At 39.8% G+C, this 24,141-nt stretch overlaps 1 protein-coding gene across 2 annotated transcripts in view; it reads left to right on the top strand.

Moving 5' to 3' along the window:
• Window positions 1-20,117, top strand: part of GSG1L (GSG1 like) — a 365,420-nt gene extending 345,303 nt beyond the window's left edge. For both annotated transcript variants that reach the window (XM_051988348.1, XM_051988336.1), the window contains 3 exons: window positions 664-734; window positions 13,763-14,683; window positions 17,839-20,117. In XM_051988348.1, the coding sequence (XP_051844308.1) occupies window positions 664-734; window positions 13,763-13,785 (94 nt within the window). In that variant the 3' untranslated portion in view covers window positions 13,786-14,683; window positions 17,839-20,117. The remainder of the gene's footprint in view (window positions 1-663; window positions 735-13,762; window positions 14,684-17,838) is intronic.
• Window positions 20,118-24,141: the final 4,024 nt, after the last annotated feature.

Genomic DNA, 24,141 nt, shown 5'->3' with positions numbered 1-24,141 from the left:
CTATCTGCCATTTTAGAATGGTGAGAGAACAATGAAGATAGCTACAACTCATTCATATGCACAAGTTTAATTTATATACACAGATATATGTATATATAAGGACATACATACATATGTGTATGTAATTTTGTTGTTGTTGTTTATTCGTGCCCAATTCTTCATGACCTCACAGACAGTAGGTTTTCTTGTAAAGATACTGGAGCAGTTTGCCATTTTCTTCTCCAATGGATTAAGGCAAACAGGGATTAAATGAATTTACCCAGGGTCATATAGCTAATGTCTGAAGTTACAACTGAAGTCAGAACTTCTGTTGATTCCAAGCCCAGCACTCTAACCACTGAGCCACCTAGCTGTCTCTAGGTATAATATATGTATATGTGCATATACTATATGTTATATACATACATCTTCACCATACTTTGCCCACAGTCCTTTGAGGTAGTAAGTGGTACAAGTATTATCTGCACTTAACAGATTAAAGGAGAGGTTTCTGATTACTGTTAGGTGACCCCTCAAGTTCAGAGATCTATGATCCAATATGATAGAATTCTGACATGTAATAAAGCTGAAGAGAGAGGTTAGGACCAGGTTGTGACATGGCACATGTCTAAATGACAAATAGAAGAACTTATCCATTCATGCCAGGTACATTCTTTTTTTCAGGAATGAGAAGGGGGATGGGACCGAGGATGAAGACTTCCGACTAGACTGCCACCACAGCCGATACCCAAATCGTAAGTGATCTTGCCTTTGGGGTGTCCAGGTGGGTTGAGGATGTTCTACGGGTGCCTGGTGTAAGGGAGATGCTGGCCCCACTGTGCTCCACTGTGCTTCACTCCAATGAGACACCATCTGTTTAGTTCTGCTGACCACATTTAAAGAAGACTATTGAGGGGGCATCAGGGACCCTAGGCCTGGAATCAGGAAAACCAAAGTTCAAATCCAGCCTCAGACACTTATTAGCTCTCTGATTGCTTCCTTACCACCACCACCACCCCCCCCAAAAAAAATGAGCATTTGAAGCATGTCAAAAATGGAGGATCAGGGTGGTAAGGGGACTGCAAGCCATGTCAAATTAAGATTAGTCAAATAATTGAGGCTGTTTATCCTGAAAAAGAGACAGCTAAGAGGGGATATGATTACTGACTTCAGGTATTTTACAGGATATAGAAGAAAGGTTAGACTTATATTCCCACACCTCAGAGGGCAGACATAGAAATGATGGGGAATGGGTACAGAGCAGCAAATTAGGATTTAATGTAAGGAAAAACTTCCTAACAATTAGAATTGTACTAAAGAGCCCTGGGCTGCTTTATGAGGTAGGGATCTCTTCATCATCAGAGGTCTGGAGGCCATCTGTAAGCAATGCTCTAGAGGATTCTTGCTCAAATATAGATTGGACTAAATAATGTCTGATGGCCCTTGCAGCTCCCATAGTCTAGAGTCATTGCCCAGGTCTTTTTACAGCTCTCTCTAGGTGTAATCCAACTGATTAGCTGTGGCAAAGCTCTGTTATTACACAGTTGCAGCAGAAATGCCCTTCCCCACCCCCTCCACCTCCAAGCTATGCAGTGAATGTTTCAGAACAAGTCCCAGTAAATAAAATAGGGAACTGAGTCCAACTGTGCGGAACAATAGCAGACCGGAGTTTAGCATGGTGTTTTCTTAATGAATGGCTAATGAGTCAGGCCAAGGGCTATACTCCCCCATGGATAGAATTAACTACCTTCTAACCTGATTTCTTAGCTTAGATGTCATTGAGCCTTCTTTGGCAGAGATTCAAGGGGGAAAATACACACACACATTTATACTCACGTGTATTATGTTTATGTGCCCATGGATATATGTAATATACATAATATAATGCAGTGCCATAATTCACATATATACAGACAGTTCTTGCTTTATATAAATTTGCATTATGCAAATTCAGCTTTATGGAAAGAAATCAACATTCCAAAAATACATCTATGTTAACTTTACTGTACAGTACTGTACCCTGCTTCTGTCTCTCAGCTAGACAGGCTTCCCACCCCACCCCTCCAGTCAAAAAACAAAAATAAAAAAAACCTCCAAATGAAAGCAGAACTGAGCCAGCACTGCTGCTGCTAGATTAGGGACTTGCTTTGAGACTTCTGAGAGAGGAGATCTTTGCCCTGTTTTGCCCACCTGCCTTGTCTGTCTTGCATGTCTGTCGTCTGTCTTTTGGCTGTTAGTGTACCAAGTTTGTCCCCAGCTCCCAAGTATTACCCATCCTCTCTTATTTATGTCTGCATCCTGCCCTATATCTTTCCCTCATGCACACAGGTGCCCACATCTGTAGGAAAATTTACATTATCAATGTAGAGGTCTGACAAATGGTCCTCTTATGTAAAGGAGAACTGTTTGTATACATATATGTCATACATATGTATGTGTGTGATATATGTGTATATATGTTATGTTTGTGCATGTGTATATATTATATATAATACACACATATATCACTAAATATTGGAGCCCAAGGGTATATTCATATGTATGTGTCTATATGTACTTAATTCATGAGATAGCTCATACTTCATCCATGGTGTTTGATTCTTGTTATGAAAATAGTTTGACAAGGCCTTTTAGGGGGCTAAGTTTTCTCAGGATCTTTAGATTAAGTGCTAGTCAAGGCTCAGGAAGTATAGACTTCATTCCTAGCAAAGGCTCCAGAAGACCTAAAACTAGATCTCACTATTTGAATCTCTTGTTCTTTATCAAACAATATAGACTGTTAGAACTTAGGGTCTTAGAGCATAAAGAGCAGAATGTTAGAACTACAGGAAACTTTAGAACATAGAATATCATCAAGTTATTTTTTATTAGGATTTCTGTCCAAATACAGGTTGACATTCAGGTGCAGAAGAAACATTAGAACATGTTCTAATTCTAGAACATAGAATGTTAAGATATCAAATCTAATATGATGGATATTTAGAGATAGAAGGGACATTGAATTATTAGGGCTAAAATCTAATTCACCCTGAGTTCTAGAGACTGGAAATAATATATTAGGATCAGATTAAATGCAGATAAAGGCAAAGCTCAGGATGATACAGATTTCCTATACGTTTCATTCTTTCTCTCTTCTTCCACCCCCTCTAATCTCATTATTAGCTTTTTCTGACTACTAAAATATGCCTTGCTGTGTCAGACACAGGTTCCATGATTGTTTTACCTCTTTAGTTTCTCAATTCCTTTCAACCCCCAAGTTCAAAACCTTGAAATCAAAATTACAGGATCATCTTTAATTCTTCCTTCTCCCACATCCCCAGAATTCAACCAGGTGACAAGTACTATCAATTTTACCTCCACAGCTTCTCTTCTGTCTCCCTTTCTCTTCATTCACATTGCCAACTAGTGAATTCTAGTAGAAATTCTCACTAGCTCCTAGCTGCCCTATTCCAACAGCTTCTACTCTCTCTAAACCCTCTTTCACACAACTACCCAAAGTCTCCCCACATCATTCCCCTGCTTAAAAACCTTTGGTGGCTTCTAGGATAATATATAAACTTCATCAGCTGGTACTAAATCCTCTCTACAATCTGGCCACCATCTACTTTTCCAGCCTTATTTCTCTTGGTCTTCATCACACATTCTAGCAGAACTTTTAAATAGGGGGCCAGTTCACTGTCCCTCAGACTGTTGGAGGGCCAGACTATAGTAAAAACAAAAACTTTGTTTTGTGGTCCTTTAAAAAAGAAACTTCATTGCCCTGGGTGAGGGGGATAATCGTCCTCAGATGTCGCATCTGGCCTGCGGGCCATAGTTTGAGGACCCCTGTATCAGTTTCAGTTCTCTAAACACAATATGCTATTTCCCCACCTCTGTGCTACTTTCTTATCTCCATCTTATCAAAGCCCTCCTCTTTCCTTCAAAATTCAATTCAGCTGCCACTTTATTTAGAATGCTCCCCAATAAAAGAGGAAACGTGATTTTTCTCTTCTTGCTTTTTCTTAGAACACTTTTGAGTTTTTCTCATGTCCACATTGCCCTTTACTTTATATCAAATCTTCTTAAACTGTGGGTTATGATCCCATATGGGATCATATAACTGAATGTGGGACTGCAAAATTATGATTCATCATCAGTTAATGTTTGGTTTCTACACCAATTTTATATACCTGTATATCTGGGATCACATAAAAATTTCTTGAGTAAAAAAGGCCTAGCAGTGGGAAAAGTTTAAGGAGCCCTGCCTTATATTATACTTGTCTGCAGGTATGTCATTACCATTCTCACCCCTAATTGGGAGGTTATACTGTGAGTTTCTTAAGAATAGAGATTGCATCATTTTTCATTTTAGCATTCCAGCATTAAGTGCAGATCTTTGTATGTGGTCATTATTTAAAAGAAGTTTATTTTTTAAAAAGAAGTTTATTGATTAGAACTGAATGACCTAGAGCTCAAATGAGGTTGAATCAGAATATCTCTAAGACCTTTTCCAGCTCTAGGAGTCTAGAAAAATTTCAACAGCCATCAAGAAGGTACCTAACAGATTGTGGGTGCCATGGAAGTAAAAGATGTGTACTTCTTAAAGCTGTTCTTCTCATACATGTGGGAAATAACTAAAGAATAACCCCAAGGCCTAACATGAACAATGTCTAGTGGCAACAGCGTTGGATTGGCATTCTGATGACTCAGATTCAGGTCACAGAATTTCAGAGTTGGATGGAACGTTAGGGACCACTTATTGTTCATTTGTACTCAAACAAAAATCCCCTTTATAACATTTCTGACAAATGATTATGTGGCCTTTGCTCAAAGGCCTGCAGTGAGAGGACCCCCATGCCTCCACAAGAGGACCCGTGCATACTCCACGTTTGCATAGTTCTCATTGTTAGGAAGATTTTCTACAAATCAATCTTAAATCCACCTCTCTATAACTTCCATTCATCACTCATGGTTCTGCCCACTGGGACTAAAGAGAACAAGTCCAATTTTTGTTCTCAGGAAGGCCCTTTAAACACTTGCTGGCAACTACTCTGCCCCCTGTAAGTCTTTTCTTCTTCAGTCTGCACATTCCTAGATCCTTTGGTCCTATGATTCTGAAGCAGTACAGACTTTTCAAAAGTGCTGAAGAAAGAATTAGAAAGGTCATGAAAGAGCCCCCCCTTCCTAGAGAAATAAGCCTGGAGCTGTCCCTAAAATGTGGGAAACTCTCCAAAATTTCCTGTCATTATTGTATAGTGTCTGTTAGAATAGTTTCTCTTTGACTAAAATAAGATAGCTTTGAGTTATAACAAAGAAAAAGAGATCTGAGTCTCTTGGAAATAATTATAAATTATTTAATTTTTTTTAAAAAATCAGTTTTATATTTTATTTTTGGCCTTTACTTAAGAGAACATTCTAATTTGAACTGATTTCCTGTGTGATATTTGGGGAATTACTGTATCTCCAGCTTCTTCTTTTGGAAAAAGTGGGAGTTGAATGTATGGGTCTTCAAGATTTCTTCCAGATCTGACTCTGTGTTCCATGCACTAAAATCTCTTCTAGCTCTGATATCTGCAGTCTATCATTAGCTATGTTTTTGTAGTTGACATGAATAAAATGCAACATGTGGTCCTCACAATTGTCATGGATGCTAATTAATTTATTATTGTAGTTTATCACTTTCTTTTCAATTTAATTCAACACGTATTAACTGAGTGCCTCTTATGGGCTACATATGATTTTAGGTGCTGGAGCTACAAATATAAAAGTGAGCTATCCCTGGGCACTAGCAATGTACATTCCTGTCTTGATCTCCTAGCCCAGGCAAACTCCTGAGGACAAGACTGCCATTTTTTAAAATCTGAAATCAGTCAATTTGCTCCTAATACCTTGTAATGGCACATACCTATAACCCCCACCTACATATTGATGCAATCATATATTGTCAGCTAAAGCCAGGTAGTCTCCAGAAAGGCACAACTTAACTGCAAGTTTATTTTCCCAAGAAAATGTTTTCAACATGTCTGAGTTGGCTTTATTATAGTTTTATATCAAGAAAACACTCAGATTTTCCAAGTATTCTTAACCAATAAACTGACCTCCCTCTCCCATCATTGGCATTGAAAGGATCTTCCAAGGTGCTGAGTCCTTGTTTGGAACATGTCTACAAAACTTGTAAACCCATTCCATTGAACCCAAACCTTTCCAGAGACTGTTAAGAGGACTTCACTAGAAGTCTTTATTGTCTTATTATTCTGCCCCAAACCTGTCAACCTTACCATGATTTCCCTTTCTCAATAGTGCAATTTAAGAATGCCTGAGACTTATCATCAATATTTATTCCATTCCACTGAAGATGAGTGGTTGAGACTCAATGATGAAGAAAGAATTGATTGCCTAGGGCTATTATGAATAATTGGGATGACTGTTGGGTTCTAAATGCTATAGGTTGGCACTTCTTTTACAGGATCTATTTTTAAAAGATCATTTACATAAAACCTGAAAGTTGAACACAGAGAATGAAAGAGGTAAGAATGAAGTTAGATGTTTGGAAAGAAGGAGAGAAGCCTGGTATAAACACAAATTTATCTCTCTTATCCATTTAGAAGAAAGGGAATCTCTTGGATTAAGGAAAATTTGGTATTCCAACTTTGGAAGTGTGTGTCTGAGAATTCTAGAATGCAGCCTTCTGGGAAGAGAAGGGAGTTCTTGGACACTGTTAACCTTATGAGGAGAAGACTACTGTAGACATGACCTCTGAAGCTGGGAAGCAACAAGAGACTAAGTTATAAAATTAGGGAGCAAAAACCCTGAACTTTGCCTTCTGCTATTACCATGAGTTTTTCCAATAGTAAAGGTCTAATGAGAAGGGGGCTGTCTCTCCAACAATTTTAAATATTCTCTTTCTCAAGGAATCCAAATCCCTGAGGGTAGTACCAGAAAGATTGATACCAATATGGGTTTCTGCAAAGAAAATGAAACTGACAAAAATGTCAAGGAGAGATGTTGCTCTAACAAACCTAAATTCATCTTCTTTCTAATGGGAATTTAAGCACGGAATGGAGTGGTATTGGGTGATTTATAGGATTTGGGAGAGGGTGAAATTCATTAAAAGAAAATTCTAATAACTGTTTTGGGACTGCTATCAGTCTTTCATGCATTTCCCACATTTTCTGTGGGATGAAATAAAGAGTAACTTTTACCAATATGCATTATAACCTGAAATGTTTATATTAGAACTCAGGACCCTTTTGCCTACATCTCTTTAGTTTTAAATATGAGATATATTCAGAGAGAAGCAATCCTGGTTGAGACAAAATGAGCCAAAGAGTTATTACCTTTTGCAACTGTCCCTAACATAAGCCAATATCCTCATTGCTGAGCCAAAGGGTCATATAGGTTATAAATCAGGCTATCTTTCTTTTAATTTGAGGGGTAGCATGTATGTCATGTTGAATTATTCCAGTTGTGAAGCTATCATAATTGGATATTATTTTATTATATTCTACTATAATGTCTTACTAATCTTATTTATGTTTCTGTTTGCCTTTGAGGCAAAGGACAACCATGGTTAGATAAGGAATTATGTAATATAATGAATGAAGTACCAGAAAACCAAGAGGCTAACTGATTTAGAATTTACCTGGGATTGAAAAAACATGTACTAATGACCAGAATCCATAGAGCCAAGATTGAGTGAATATCCAATTTTGCTTAGCTACCCTCTGAAAAGAAGATGCCTTTCTTCTTTTCTCTCTCTATCCTTGCAGTGACCTCATCTTCCATGGGTTTAATTTTCATCTCTCTAGAGATGACTCCCAGGTCTATTTATCTTATCTTTTCTCTAAGCTTTAGTTCTATATCATCACTGCTTTTATTGGATATTTTAATTGGATGTTTCAGAGATATCTGACCTCAACATGTCCAAAACAGAACTTCTTTTCCCCCTCAAATCTCCATTTTTGTAACTTCCCTATTTATATTGAAGGCCACACTATTCTTCTAGTCTTTCAAATTCATTCACAACCAGGGTATTATCTTTGACTCTTCATTATTTTTCATCCTATATATCCAATGACTTACCAAATTTTGCCATTTCTATCTTCTTAACTTATCCCCAACCCATTATTACCCCTCAAATAGCTACTACCTTAGTTCAGGTGCTATGTGAATGCTTTTTCCCCTTCTCCCTTCTCTAGATATTTCAGTGACTTCCAAATTACTGCCAAAATGATTTTTCTTAAATACAGATCTAACAATTGTCATTTTAACAATTTCATTGTTACTGACTCAATAAACTCCAATGGTACCTCGATGCCTCTAAGATAAAATATATATTCATCTTTTGATGTTTTAAAGCCTTTGAGAATTTGTCTCCAGTCGATTTTCTCTAGTTCTTTTTTTTCTCTTTAATGCCTATTAATCTCTTTCCTTCATATTTATAGAAGACAAATTGGCCTCTCTTGTTTCACACACAGCTCTTTATTACCTATCTCCTTATTTTGTATAGCTGTCCCTCATATCTCCTCCTTCACCTCTATTTCCCTGAATCCCTCTCATTTTCCAAGCTAGTGGACAAACATTATCTTAAGCATGAAGCCTTTTCTGATCTTTCAAATTACTAATGACTTCCTTCCAAACTACTTTGTATTTTGCCTACCTTGTATTTATTTTGTATTTATTCCTTGTGTATTCTGTCTACACATATGTACATATTATGTTTATGTGTTTGTTGTCTTCAATTTTGAATATAAAATATTTGAGAGCAGGTATTGCTTCTTTGTTTTTGTTTTTTTGGTACTTGCCTCCTTTCCACCTAGCACAATGTTTAGCACTATAGAAGTCACTTAAATAAGTCCTTTTGGTTGATTGGTGCTTTTCCTAACTTTTCTTTCTCAAGCTCTTTCTTGGGTCCTCTTTTATTCCACTGCATCCTCTCATTTAGTGACTTTATCAATTCCCTTGGGTTTAACTACAATTTCTGTGCAGAGACTCCCAAATCTATATATCCACTTCAGTATCTCCCCTGAGCTCTAGTTATACATCTCAACTGCTTATGGAACATGTCAAAGTGGATTTCTCATAGTATTCTCAATCATGTGTGAAATGGGACTCAATATAGAAACAGACCTATATTTTGTGAATACTTAGTGTTTTTCCCTCTTAATCAATGGTAAGTTCCTTGAGGGTGGGAACTATTTAATTTTTTGTCTTTGTATCTCCAGCTGCTAGTATATTACCTTGCATGTATAGTAGGCACTTAATAAATGTCTATTGGCTGAATTCCTTTATGTTTTAAATATCAGGCTTTTCTATATTTTGGTGCAAAGATATTTTTCTTAGTGTTAATTTCCCTTTTTATTCTAGCTGCATTGGTTTTGTTCATGCAAAAAAATTTTAATTTTATATAGTTGAAATTATCTATTTTATCTTTTATGATTTCCTCTAACCCATATTTGACTAAGAAGTCTGCTAGCTATAATTATGAAACATATCTTTTTATCCTTCTGCATTTTTTAATGATATGCCTTTTATATTGAAGTTGGTTATCTATTTGGAAACTTGATGCTGTTCATGGTGCAAAATGCTGGTCTACACCTATTTTCTTACAGGCTGCTTTCCAGTTTTCCTAGAAATTCATGTCAAATATATCATCCTTTCTCAATTAGAGCTTTTAAGTAGCTACCAAGTAGCATACAAACTGGTTACATTTTACTTCTGATCTAGAAAATGCCAGAGCAGGCATGACAGGCAGTCCTGGTAGTTGGGTTTTGCTATCAACTACAACTAGAATTTGAAAATGATTGCAGCTGTCAAGTTAAATGCAAGAGATGAGACTTTGATTTTTCCAGGTGTAACAGGGTGAACCTAAGTGAGAGGATGTCAGTTCATCATTTATGAGCAGAATTTCTTGGATCCAGTGCAGACTGTTCTCTGTATCTTTCTCCCTGAAAATAGTTTATGTGATTTCAAGGAAGGCTTTTTCAAAGGGTCCAGACCAGCTTGCTGTTTTTATTAGATCAAAATCAAATTCAATATACTGTAGCTGAGTTGTCTACTTTATTAAAATGAAAACAGACTGCATTTCTGCATCAGATAACTCTTTTGAAGGATAGGTAACTTCACCCTTCACAAAGACACCAGAATTTCCAATGCAGAGGGACAGGACAGTTGAATTAAGACAATACCTCAGGCTTCCTGTTAGGTGTATTTGTTTCACTCCCTAGAAGTTTCCCCTGGAAGTAAAATAGCAATTGACAGTGCAGTGGGTTAAGTGAATCCAGCCTGATCATAGATACTGAAATATGGAAATTTCAGGGATGGAGGGATATACAGCATACTCAGAGAACAAATTACCTGAAAAAGAAAAAAGATTAAATCTTGCCTAACCAGCCTTTCAAAGCTCTGGGTATGTGAAGCCTTATTTCAGTCTTAAAAGAAAGGAAAAAAAAGGAGGAAAAAAGAAAGTATTTATTAAGTGCACACATTCTGATGGTAGAACATGCATACAGAAAGTCTCAACTGCAAACTAGGTAGAAAGGTCAATGGTTCTTAGGGTGCAGTAACAAGTCAAATAATAATATTTATATTTCCTCTGATAAAAACTCATTCTGATGTTGAGCCTTTGCTGCCCAAATTTTTCTTTTCTCAAGGATTGCCCCATAGTACATGGCTGTATTGGTCAGAAGGTGAGCATGGCCAGTGGTGTGGGGATTGCTGCTATTCTGGGGCTCTTGGGTACAGGGTCTAGATCTGAAGAGAGGTGGTAGTTTAGATAGTGGCATTCTTCTTTGATGAGAACACCACAAAGTGTTGAGGGCAGAAGGGAGGAATAGAAGTTAGTGAAGGGAGGAATAGAAGTTAGTAATGATTTTTTCAGGACATGGATGGTGTGAAATAGTTGAAAAAACACTGACTTTAAAGTAGGAAATCTTGGATTTTCTGGGTTTCATTCTCATCTGTAAAATGAGACATCTATAAACCTAATTCTGAAATAATTGGATAAGGGTTCTTTTAAAACCCAAAGAACTCTAATTGGAAAGCAGAGGCAAATTAGTAGATCTAGAGCTCTCTTATGCCTGGTCCTGGACATCAGTTCCTTGGCCAATGTCTGAATAAGTCATCAGAGTTTTCAGTATAATTTGTTTTAGACTATGATTATTATATTGTCATCTCCTATAGACAAATTGTTTCTTCTTTATTTTTCCACATTTTAAATAGAACTCAAGAGCTGCAAGGGGTCTTAGAACAAAGAATTCTGGTCGAAGTCTTAGAACACAGAATGCTGAATTAGAAGAAACTTTAGGTTAAAGAATGTCAGAAGTAAAAAAGCCTTAGAAGTACTTGAAGACTCCCCAGGTTACTACTGACCTTAGAATGTTTGGGCTGAAAGAGACCTTAGAAATCATTGAATCCTGGTGCTCTCATTTTGCAGATAGGACCAGAGAGGAAGTTATTTGCCCACAGTGGCGCATTGAGTTGTTTCTTCTGATACTTTATTAATACCATGACTTACTGGCTAGCTGCTTCACCTTTCTGAAATTCAATGTCCTCTTCTGTAAAATGTACCAATAATGCTTACATTTTCTACTATCCTAGGGCTATTGTAAGGAAAGTACTTTATAAACTTCAAAAATGTTGTTGAAATGTGAGTTATTACTACTGTTTTCAGTAACCTCAGATTATAGTCTCTCCCACACTTACACACACACACACATACACACACACACACACACACACACACACACACAGAGGTAATACAAATGGGGACCGTATAATTATTTTGTTGAATTGTTTCAGTCATGTCTGATTCTTCATGACTTCATTTGGTGTTTTCTTGGCAAAGATACTGGAGTGGTTTGCCATTTCATTCTCCAAATCATTTTATAGATGCAAAAACTGAAGCAAAAAGAAATTAGGTGGTTTTTCAATATCTAGTAAATGTCTGAGGCCGGATTTGAACTCAGGAGTATGATTCTTCCTGAAAGAATCCACTGAGCCATCTAGCTGCCCCAACATAATTATGGCTAATAGTGGAATATAGAATCTTGCCAGAAGAAAGAATCCTACCAGAGCACTTTCTGTAGAGAGGTTCCTATGTCCCTAACCTTTGGAATTCCTTCTTTGCACATATTCATCCTTTTTTCCCACATCTCCTGTGAAGCAGATCCACACTCTCTATTCCCTTTAAAATCAGTAAAACTCCAAAGCTGTTTTAGCTCCCCAGTGGTGCAGAGGTAGAGTGAAGATTGGCCCTATGGAGTTGACTATCTCCAAGTGAGTCTGTACTCAGGCTTCTCTGTAGGAAAATTTGCAGAGAAATCTAAACACTATCTTGCCTCAAAGCATTGTGAGGTATCCAGTGACAGTCAGTTGCTCATCTACTATGTGTTATACTTAATTAAGACTTTTGTGTGGTGCTGTCTAGTTAATTAATATTAGTTCTTCTTGGCTTTTGATCAACATTTCCACTTTTAAAGGTCTATAACCTTTGGTGTTATTCTTGCTAACTATTCTACTCAGAATCATCCTGATTTTATGAATAAGGATGCTAAGATCTGTAATATCTTTCAAGACCTTGAGACAAGTTCTACATCCTCCATAAAGTTTTTAGAATTTTCCTCCATTCTCATCATCCTATCAATCATGATCATCTTCCAGAGTGTCACACAACACTTTATTTGGCAACTTTCTAACATATCTACCAGGTATGATTGTGGGTTTTAGTTATTCTACTATCAGATTATAAATTTCTTGAGGACAAGGACTGTCTGATCTAAATTTTGTGTCCTTCTAATATCTAATATATACAGTGTGAAGCGAATGATGCTTCCAGAATGTTTGAATAACTGTCTGAGTGAAAATGGCCTCCCCCCACTCAGATCTGTACTCAGTATGTGTCAAGGTCACACATCTTGACACATGTGGATAGGCTGCCTAATTGTTTCAACCCATGTATGCCTCAGCTCCCTGCCATCATGCTTAATCAACTGTATTGATCACCTTCTATATTTAGGACCTGTTCTAGGCAGTAGAGATCAAGAGAAGTGTCCTGAGAGGGCTCCTGCTTTCAAGAATTCATTGAGATCATATCTGTAAAGTGCTTAATGCAGTGCCTGGCCCATTGGAGACACTATATAAATGCTTATTATCTTCCCCATTCCCCTAGCTTGATTTAAAAAAACCAAGACACTTGCTGGGACTCACGTAGCCCTGGTATAGCTTTGAAGGACCCAGGTTATCTCTCTACCACCCGCAATGGGACATCAGAGGGCAGAAGATCACAAAGAGATAAATAATACAAACATATGTATGCTAGGTGCCATATAAGTGCCACGCCACTTCACTTCTCTGATTCTTAATTTCCTCATCTATAAAGTGAACATAATAATATTTGCCCTTCCTAATTGTCTCACAGAGTTATTGTGAGGAAAGTATTTTGCAAACTTTCAACTGCTGGATGAATAGGAACTGTCATAATTTTGATTATTACAGTCAATGCTATAGAATTTGAGGGAAAGAAGGGTGATTGAGTCCTGGAGCTGGAGGCTTACCAAAGTCTTGCTAAGTTTCCTCTTCTGTAGAATGGGGTTAATAATCCTTGCCCTGCTTCCTTGATAAGGTTTGTTTGGTGGGGTCAGGATGTGTGTATGCTATCAAAACATGTGATGGATAAGAAAGTATATTGTAGACAATAAAATGTAGTTCTGATGTATATAATTACTCTTCCTGCTTCTTGGCTCTGCATATTGGGAAGGAGATGGGAAATCAAGAGCTAATTTCATTTGTTTCTGTCTTTCATTAGGACTGCAGAACACCCACCTCTAGATGACCCAAAATCTCTAAGAAAATCTGGCTCCATGGCCCCAGCAACCACCCCAGTCTTTTCCACCAGACAGAAACCCCTATACACCATCCCTTCAGAACTCAGCCGAAAGAGCTCTGCAGAGCAGAGCTAAGTGCCGTGAGAAGACTCCTTTCCCTTTGTCCTTCCCCCTCCACTACAAGATGGCAAAAGCCCAGGCATAGCAGCATCTGGCCACTCCAGCTCAGCCCATCCAGGATCCCGTGGAATATCCAGTCCCATCTCCTTGAGTTTTTGACTTGTGCCCGGCCCAGCCAATCACAGGATGAGCCCAGGTTCCAGCCTAGACAACCCGAGGCCTTACCTGGCAACCAGCCCAATCAACCAGAGGCCCTGTCTTGGATACAGATTGGCCCCTACCGGCTTTTTTTCCTGAGGTCCCATGATTCAGTGGGGAAACAACCTGGCCCGCCTCACAATGAAGTCCGGAGAGACACTGGATTCAGTGACCTCAAGCATCATTTGGATACATGACCCGGCCTCCAGCTCAGTTTTCTCAAGCTGGCTCTCAGCCCCTGAGACCGTCACTCAGGGTGGGCTAATGGAGACTACTGAATATGGAGCCCAGATACATGGGATCAAATGCCAGTTTGGGCAAGCCCCTTCTTCTCTGAATCTTGGTTTCCTCATCTGCAAAATGAGGAGTTTAGATGAGATCATGTCTAAGGTCCCTTCTGGTCCTAAAGCCTTTTCTCCATCAGAGCCACACCCCAACACAGAATTCTAGTCGTGATGCAAAAGCACAAGGCCCAAAGAGACAAGCCTTTCCAGGGGCTGTTCCCAGAGAGATGGCCCCTTCTCAAGCACAGCTGGCTGACACCGAGTCAGAGGAGGTGGGGAAGAGGCTGCTGGGTGCAAGAGGTAGGTGGGAAAGAGAAAGCCCTGACCTAATTTATGCCATAATTGATTGGGAATGATCATACTCAGGCTCCTAGAACAGGAGGACTCAACTCATCTCCCCAGAGGGAGCCTCCCTGTAGAATGTTTCTGCCCCTCTAACAGTCATTACTGAATAATTTAATCCAAGTTGCTAAAGGGAGATGGGCCTTGGATTTGAGCCCATTTGGAATTATTAAAGTCTTTTATTCACGGATAATTTATCCCGACCTGAGGCAAAGCAGGCCAGGGAGAAAAATGGACTGGGGAGCCGTGAACAGACTGGGGATTAGCAAAGATTTAATTTCTCATTGTTAGTAGCTTTACTGGCAACTAGTCAGTCATAGAACCATGGACTCTCCGAGGCCATCCCATATACCTGGACAGGAATCCCTCTAGTATATTCCCATGAAGTGGCCATCTTGCCTCCACTTAAAGGTTTCCAATGAATGAGACATTGGTTATTTTTCCTGGCTGCCCCCATGACTGGAAGACTCTTTCCCACCCTCCTTGTCACTGCCTTCTTGCTTCCCTGGTTTGTTTAAGTCCCTACTAAAATGCCATCTTTTACAGGAAGCATTTCCCATCCCCTCTTAATTCTATTGTCTTCTCTCTTTTAGTTTTCTATTGACCCTCCCTATACATAGCTTGTCTGTTTGCCTCCCTCGTTAGATTGTTAACTCCCAAGGGCAGGGACTGTTTTTTGCCTCTTTTTTGTATCCCAGCCCTTTAGCAGAGTACCTGTCATGCAGAAGACACCCAATAAATGTTTACTGACTGGCTACATCCCTCAGGCAGAACCAGGCGCAAGAGTAGTAGTTAATTTCAGCCCAAAGTTGAGGAGTTTCCTAACTACTAGAGCTCTCCAATATTCTGGCTCTATAGGGTTTTAAAACCGAAAAGTGCCTTAGAATTAAGCCAGTCGGGGTCCCTCCTTTTACAGGCAGAGAAACAGGTGGAGAGAAAAGAATGGGTTTGCCTAAAGTCACAAAGGTGGTAAAGAGTGGAACTAAGAGTAGAACCCATGTCCTCAGATCCTACATTCCTTGTTCTTGATACCAAGCTCTTTAACACAGGAAGAATCTAACTGAGAATGGATGATTAACCACCTCTTTGAGCTGTTGTAACAGGAACTCCTGCATTATATAGGTGACTGGATTAGAAAAAGGAAGGAGGGAGAAAAGGAGATGAAAAAAGAAAGGAAGAAAGGAAAGGGAAAGGAGGAGAAAGGAAAGAAAGAAGGAGGGAAGGGGAAAAGAAGGAAGGATGAATGGAGGAAAGAAAGAAGGAAGTAAATATGAAAAAGACAGAGAAGGAAGGAAAGATGGAAGAGAAAAGGAAGGAAGGAAAGGAAGGAAAGGAAGGAAGGAGAAAAGGAAGGAAGGAAGGAAGAGAAAAGAAAAAGATTAAATGATTTCTAAGGTTCTTTCCAATTCTAGGATTCCATGATTATAGAATAAGAAATTTTCTGCTGCTGAGACTAAGACCTTATTCCTTATTCCATCAGCCAATAAAAATCTTTATTGAGCACAAGCTATGTGCCTAGTACTGTGCTAGGGCCTGCCTTAAACAAAGACTAGAAGGTACCAAATTAAACCAGACACAGGGTCTCTGCCCCAGAAGTTCTGACATTCTAGCTGGGGAGACAAAGACATCTTAAGTAGGTCAGAGAATAATGGAAGACACACATGATTCACAGGCACAGAAGGTAAGAACAGTGAGTTATTAGGAAGCAGTTAGTGTGGACCTGAGGAGGTGGAGTGGAGGAGGTAGGCCTTGAAGGTCGGGTGAATTTGAGATAGACTAGCTAACATTTATATAACACTCTAAAATTGCTTTTTAAATATCTCATTTGAGCCTCACAATAACAGTATATTTTACAATCACCACTTTACAGCTGAGGAAACTGAGACTAAGGGACTAAGTGTCCTGCTCGGGGTCATTCAGCTTCAGGTCTTACCCCAAGTGCAGTGCTCTGACCTCCTTGCTGCCTCCTAGGGTCTGGAGCTGGAAGAGACTTTAGGAACCATCTATTCCATCCCCTCATTTTACAGATAGGGAAACTGAGACCTACAGAGGACATGAGAAGCACAATATGAGTGAAAATGGGATGTGGGAGAGAAAGAAAGAAGAACCCAGCCTGAATAGTGGAGGAGTAGAGGAGCTCCCTTGTTGGAGGCCTGAAGAAGTGTGAGGAAAACAAAAGTAAAAGCATGAGAATAGCCTGGAGCACTGGGTCAGTACAAGCCCCAACCCAGAACTCCATTGACATGGAGTGGGACAGGTCCTGGCAAGAAGGCATTGCTGGGGAAGGTCATTGCCAAGTGGTACAAAAAATCACTCAGAACTTAACATAAATCACTCTTTGGTGTCTCACTTTGTGGGCAGGCACAAGGTCATTAAATAGGAAGATATTCCTCTCCCTGTACCACAGGAATTACCAAGTGACTTCTCTTCCTTTGGTTCTTCCCCACATACACACACTTCTAGGTTTAGGTTGGTACTCAGTAATAGACATTCAGAAAGGGACAAAAGAATGGATGAATCGAGTATATTTGGTAGAATTTACCCAGGAATGAATGTGTTGGGAATTTTGACATAAGCCACAACTCCATTTTTGCTAATGGTCCACATCCTGAGATCCTTTGTCCTCCCTTATCTAGTCCCCTGCCACCCCTAGCTTGACACCCACCAGAGTTCTAGGATGGACTATAGCAGTGGAGTCAGACTCAAATAGAAACAGGAGCCACTAAACATATACAAGTATCCCCCCAGGGCAAATATTAACCTAGTTTTAAATGTAACATTATCTGTTTTATTGTAGTTTTATTTATTTCATTAACTATTTCTTGATTACACTTTAACCTAATTTGATCTCACCCCTCTGGTAAAAGGAGTGTTATTCCAGGATCCTGACCCCTGAGCACAGATACCGCCCCAATGTTGATGAGCCTGAGCAACAGGTCAGATTGCTCACCCTGACAGCTCCCCCCAAGGTCTGGAGAAATAGGGTGGTCCCCTTTGAGTGTCTTCCCATCCCCATTCCCTGGTCCCTCGGGCAGAGAGGAGCACAATGAAGCAGAACTGTGGATCTGGAGTACAGAGAAACCTAATACTGACCATGATGTTTTTCGATATAGGATGCTGATCCCTTTGGGTCAATTGGACCAGGAAGGGGAGGAGGAGATCCAAGGAGAGAAGAGAGAGTCTTTAAGAAGAAGTACTGAATCAGGGAGACCCGAGCCTCTGCCTGTTGCCACCAGAGGTGCTACATCCTGAGCAGAAGCCCAGGCAGTGAGGACCGCTCCATCCAGGAAGCACCCACAGTCCTTGCCCCAGCTTTTGGGGGAATCCCTCCCTCCTCTGGCTCCACCTGGGGCAGCCGGCCTGCTACACCAGCTTCCAGCCCCGAAGGGACCCCCAGCTGTAAGCCAAGGACTGCCACAGCCTGAGAAACTCCTCTGGCTCAGGGCCTGGCTCTGAGGAAACACTCTTACATCTGGAAGTGACCCTACAGAGCCCCCCATCATCTGCTCTTCCTGTGGACCAAGGGACCCGATTGTCATTTTTTCTTTTCTAAAAATAGAGTTCTTTATCAGATTCATTTCATTTGTATATGTTTGATACTGGTTTTATAGGCGCCAGCTCTTGTCCCTTTCTGGGGATTTTATTCCTGGGGAATGATCATTTTCAATGGGGATTTTATTCCTGGGGAAGCATTATTGGAAAGTCAGTAGGGAACCTCTCCGGCCACCCTTCCTCTCTCCAAGACCACCAAACATTGTCCACCTTGTCTTCAGAGGCCCCTGACGACACTGGCCATCTCTACTCCCCTCATCCTCCCTCACCCCCAAACAATTGAAAAGGCAGAACTCAGTGGGGACCACGCCAGGAGGTCCATATGTAGTAACATAAATATCAGATTTAGAGTCAGGGGATCTGGGGCAGACCCGGCTCCATTACCCTTTCTGTGTGGCTTTGAGCTCCCTTTTACAGTTAAGAAACTGAGGCCCAGAAAAGAAAAATGACTTGCCCACAATCACACAACAAATCTGCAGAAGAGCCAGGATGGACCTGGAGTTTGCAATCTGCCCAATGGAGAGAGTGGCCACCTCAACCGAGTCCCAGAGATTTGAAGTTGAAGTAAATAATAGCAATAAAATATCGAAAAGAACAACAGAAAACTATCATTATTCACTTCAATTTCAATTGCATTGTATTAAATAAGCCTAATGTTGTATAGTATAATATAAATATATTGTATTTAATATGGTATATCAGTAATCTGTGGTATTGTTGTTCTATTATGTTCTCTTGGTGCAATGAAAAATGTCAGAGGACTTGGGTTCAAATCCTCCTCCTGATATTTACTACCTGTGTGACACTGGGTAACTTTGCTGTGCTTCAGGTTTCTCATCTGTAAAATGACAGGGTCGGATACTCTTTGAAGTTCCATATATATACTGGACAAGTCACTTAACCCTCAGTGCTCTAGGACTGAAAATTGCAGAGGAGCGATCAACTTGCATTAGGAGAGAGAGTTTTCATCTAAGAGTTTCCTACATTGATGAAATTCCAGGTGCAGTCCCTGTCCTATCTTCTATTATAAATGTTGGCCCCATATGGCCCCTTACCTCCTCTAACAATATTTGTGTTCATTATTATTATTATCTTCCATTTAAATTGTTTTATTCTTGTTTCCAGGACCTGAGATTTTGTCACTGTGGGCTTCTCCCTCCACTGATGCAGATCAAAACTCTTCTGTGCCTTAGTAGATAAGCTTTAAGAATTATTGGGGCTGAAAAATTCATCACCTTTAGGCCAAGCTGGTGTTGAGCTCTGAATTTAGCCGAGCATGTCCTCAGACAAGCTCCTCGATGAGTCTATCCCCCAGCTGCTTCTCGGAGCTTTCCCAGCTTAAGACCGTGCTCGGCTGGCACTGCCTTTGAGGACCCAGAGCTGCCTCCACACCATGCGAAGCATGGAAAATTCATTAATTGATTGACTCTAAAGGTTTAATAATAATAATAACTACCTGAACTCTCTTGGTCCCATTTTAGGAGAATAGAAAGTAGGTGGGCATCTATTTACGTCATCAAGTGAATGATCTGTTAACAGGGGGCTGGGGAGTCTCAGTGACAAACCTAAGGAATCTTCTGGGGCTCAGGAAGGGTCCCCAATGCTCTTGGGAGTCCCCAGGGGGCTGGAAGGCAATCCCAGAACCAATCAGAAAGTTAATGAAGCTGCATTATGATTGTGCTCCCTTGAGGGGCCTGCCTTTCTCCGCCAAAGGCCTTTGAAGAAAAAGCAGAAGGAAAGTAAATTGTTGGGACTCTAATTTTCTCAGACACGGAATCACTGCTGATTTCCTGCTCTCCAGGCTGCAGGTCCTCTTGCATTCTTTTCTCCCCCTCCAGGCTTCTTTCTTGCCAGGAATCCCCAATTCAGGATGACCTCAGTTCTCAAAGGAGAGTGGCAGAGAATACTCAAAGAAATCATCCATAAAATGAATAGTGGTCCTGGTTGCTGCTTTCAGCTCAGGAGCAGCCTTTCCGGGTTGGCTTGGGGCTGCCTTGGAACCCCAGAGAAGACAAGCCTGGGAAGCAGTGTGATTTTTTGCAGCTTTCCCCACTTTGGGGAAGCTGGAGATCACTGTCCTCCTTGGCCAAACTGACTTTTCTCTTCTCTCCTGTTGTCTTTATATGAAGCTAGAAACCTGGAGTTCATTTTTGACCTGACAATATTCATATTCTTTAAAAAAAAAGAGTTCACATATCCAGGATCACATACCCAGAAAGTAGCAGAATTAGAACGTGAGAAGAGGTTTTTGGATGTTCCCAAATCCACACTATTACATTCCTGACATCTCAGTGTTAACCTGGCTGAAGTCAGGAAGGCTTATTACCCTTTTGCTCTCATTTAATTTTTGTGCTCTCATTTATTTGTGTAATCACTTTTTAATCACAGCATCCCTGAAAGACCCTCTATGAAGTGAGAGAAAGATCAAGATTTATGTGAGTGGAGGAAGTACCCACAATGCTGAGAACGCAGATCCTTGAAGGATTGAATTACCCAATGGGACTCTCCTAGAAAATTATCCCAGATAGAACCAGATCTATGATTTCAGAAGAGATATGAAGAAGAGGGCTGGATTTCTAGATTGTGTTTAGGACCCTATCACCCAGTTCCAAGCCCCTATACCAATGGACATTGTCCACCAAGTCCCTTCTCTCTTGAGTTCCTTGTCTGTTAGGCTGCCATCTCTTTAATACTATGGCTCCAAGGCTTGTAGTCATTGAATTTTCTTCACCCTCTTTGCGACAGCCAGTCAACCTTTGATCCTTCCTTCCAAGGTCCCTCATATCCATTTTATTCTTATAGTCATACACCTTCAAATCAAAGAGGGAGCCATGGACATCAAATGTCAGAACTAAAAGGAACCTTAGAGATAATCAAATTCATCGTTCATTTTATAGAGGAGAGAACTAAGACCAGAGGGGGAAAATCACTTGCCGAAAGCCCAATTAACCAGAACCCACATTTCCTATTCCCACTCTCATTTCCTGCTCATAAAGATCTTGAAAAGTTTCAAAATATGACAGACAAGTAGTTACAAAAGTAATGTTACCAGAGGGTTTGAATAGTGACTATATTTAAACTCTACAAGTAAGTAACCTTTATAAAATGCGTTCCTTTCCACTTCAATGTTTATAGAAATCTGTTAGTATGAATTCTTTACAAAATAAATATAAAATTTATAAAATAAAAGTAAAAAATCGTGGGCTCTTAATAAGCCCAATTCTTCCATTTGTGAGTTTGAAATGAAGTTTATATAAACCCAAGGAGGAAAGCCTCTTTTGTTTGTGTTCAATGAGGATGATCCCTGTCCCTTCTCTATAAGAAGAAAAGCTAATGAAGCAAAGCAAAACAAAACAAAAAACAACATGGAATTTGGATTCAGTACACCTGCTTTTGAGTTTTGAAGAAGAGGAGGAATGAATACTAATTGGCATGAATCTGGAAAGTCATATTCCCTTTCTGAGCCTCAGGTTCCTCCTTGGAAGATGAAAGAGTTGGACATGATGATCTCTAAGGCATTTATATCTTTAGATATAAACTCAGTGAAACTTTGAAGGGGTCTACTGATTTTCTCTGAAGTTTCCACCGTGGAATAATTGCAAAAGCTCTTAGGAATTCTTGTAGGAGTAGAACAAAGTCCTGTTTATAGCAGCTACAATAACAACAGCTCATATTCAATTATGCTTTCGGTTTAACAAATCTTCACTATGGTAGTACGTAGCAACCAATACTCCCATTTTGCAGATGATGAAACTGAGGATCAGGGAAGATGACTCACCTGAGAAGGGGCTATGATAGCAGAAGGCATCGGCAGATGTCAAAATGCATCACTTAAATGTTCTCCAAAGAGTTGTGATGGACCTGTTATTCCTTCAGTGCATGTTGGTCGATTGCCAATCAGCAACCAATGCTTCTTTGTCACACCTCAAAGCACTTTAAGGGGAGCAGCTCAAGTCTCTTTGCACCCATGACAAACTCTCTCTTTCTCCCACTTTCCTTACTACTTTGCAACCCATGTTCCTGAACACATTATTTACCCAATTGCTACCTTTGCAACACTGGTTATGGTGAAGAGACTCATAGGAGTCACTAAAAATGTGCCTGCACTAATGGCACAGCCACAGAGGCTCACAACGTCTCCTTCCAGTCCTAAGCAGTCAAAAGACTCTAGGAATTCCAAAAAATGCACCAATAAGCTAACCTCTGGGCTTCCCTAAGCTCAAGGGACCTGTCATTGGCATATATTTGAAGCCTCCCCAAGCTCACATGCCCCACTGTCATAGTGGAATCCAGGTCTCTTTCTCTTTCTTTCTTTCTCTCTTTCTCTCTCTCTTTCTCTCTTTCTCTCTCTCTTTCTCTCTCTCTCTCTCTCTCTCTCTTTCTCTCTCTCTCTTTCTTTTTTCTTTCTTTCTTTCTTTCTTTCTTTCTTTCTTTCTTTCTTTCTTTCTTTCTTTCTTTCTTTCTTTTTCTTTCTTTCTTTCTTTCTTTCTCTCTTCCTTCCTTCATTCCTTTCTTCCTTTCTTTTTTTCTGAGACAGTTAGGGTTAAGTGACTTGCCCAGGGTCACTGGGACAAGGGCTGTGTTAATTGTCTGAGGCCGTATTTGAATTCAGGTCCTTCTGACTTCAGGGCTGGTGCTCTATTCACTGCACCACCTAGCTGCCATATCTAGGATTATTTCTACAACACAGTGAGGCACTAAGTGAGACATTAAACAGAAGTATATGTATGGGGGGGGGGGAAGAAATCCAGTGAAGTGGAGCATAAATTAATGAGGTTTCCCATGTTTCTACCCAAGCAGTGGGGCTGCCTCTCAGAAGCCTAGGCAGTGTGGGTTGGAAGGTAAAAGTGGGATACCGAATCAGCATCCTTAGAGTCTAGTCCCAGCTCTGCCACTAACAAGTATAACCTTGAAAAGTCTCTGGGACTTTCTCTCTGGGACTCAATTTTCTTTTTTTGGTGGGAGATAGAATTTGGCTAGTTTCTCTCAAAGAAGTTATAATTCTGTGATTCTTCTTACTAGAAATACTGTCTCAGCTCCTTGTAAAAAAATCAATCTCCAGCTTTTCTCTTCAAAAGGATGGGACATTGGAATTGAGACTGGAATCTAAAATGTCCTGTGATGGTGGTGAATTTCACCTGAACACTCAGGATCGGATGGGTTACCATTTAACAACTACCATTCCTCTCCTTTAGAATCCACATAGAGAAGTGGGGATGAGACATCTTACTGGTTCCTTTTCAAAGGAAAGGGAGATTTAGGTATCTTTGAATATGACTACCTAAGAGTATATCTAACCCAACTTTTGATTTATGAATACATTCTACTGTACACTCATGCAATCATGAATGGCCATCCAGCCTTCTACTTGGAGAACTCTTAATAATGATAATTCACTATTTCCTAGGGCATTTAGTTCTATAAGTGAAGAGCTTAAATTCTTTTTCTTATTTTTGAGCAAACAATTGCCTTCCTATAACTTCAACTTGCTCTCCAGAATCAAGGACAATTCTTTCACAAGCTGATTCTTCAGATACTTGAGGACAGAAATCTTCCTCACTCCTTCCTCTACATCATACTACTCTTCAGGCTAACCATTCCCAGTTCTTTCATCTGTCTTGGTCCCATCAGCTCTAATAAATAATAAAATAATAATAGTTAATAAAAATTATAGCAGCATATTCTCAAAGCAAGATTACTAACACTATTAACACATATTTACATTGTGTGTTTTATTATTATGTTGTTATTATGTTGTTTTCTAAGTACTTTACTCATGATCCACCTCTACCCCTATGATAAAGGCAGGATAAGTAATAGTTTATGTATTTCACAGAAGAATAAACTGAGGTTCAGCAACCTTA

This window comes from Antechinus flavipes, chromosome 1 (genome assembly GCF_016432865.1).
Source record: "Antechinus flavipes isolate AdamAnt ecotype Samford, QLD, Australia chromosome 1, AdamAnt_v2, whole genome shotgun sequence".
NCBI classification, from domain to species: Eukaryota; Metazoa; Chordata; class Mammalia; order Dasyuromorphia; family Dasyuridae; genus Antechinus; species Antechinus flavipes.
This window is presented reverse-complemented; position numbering and strand designations above follow the sequence as displayed.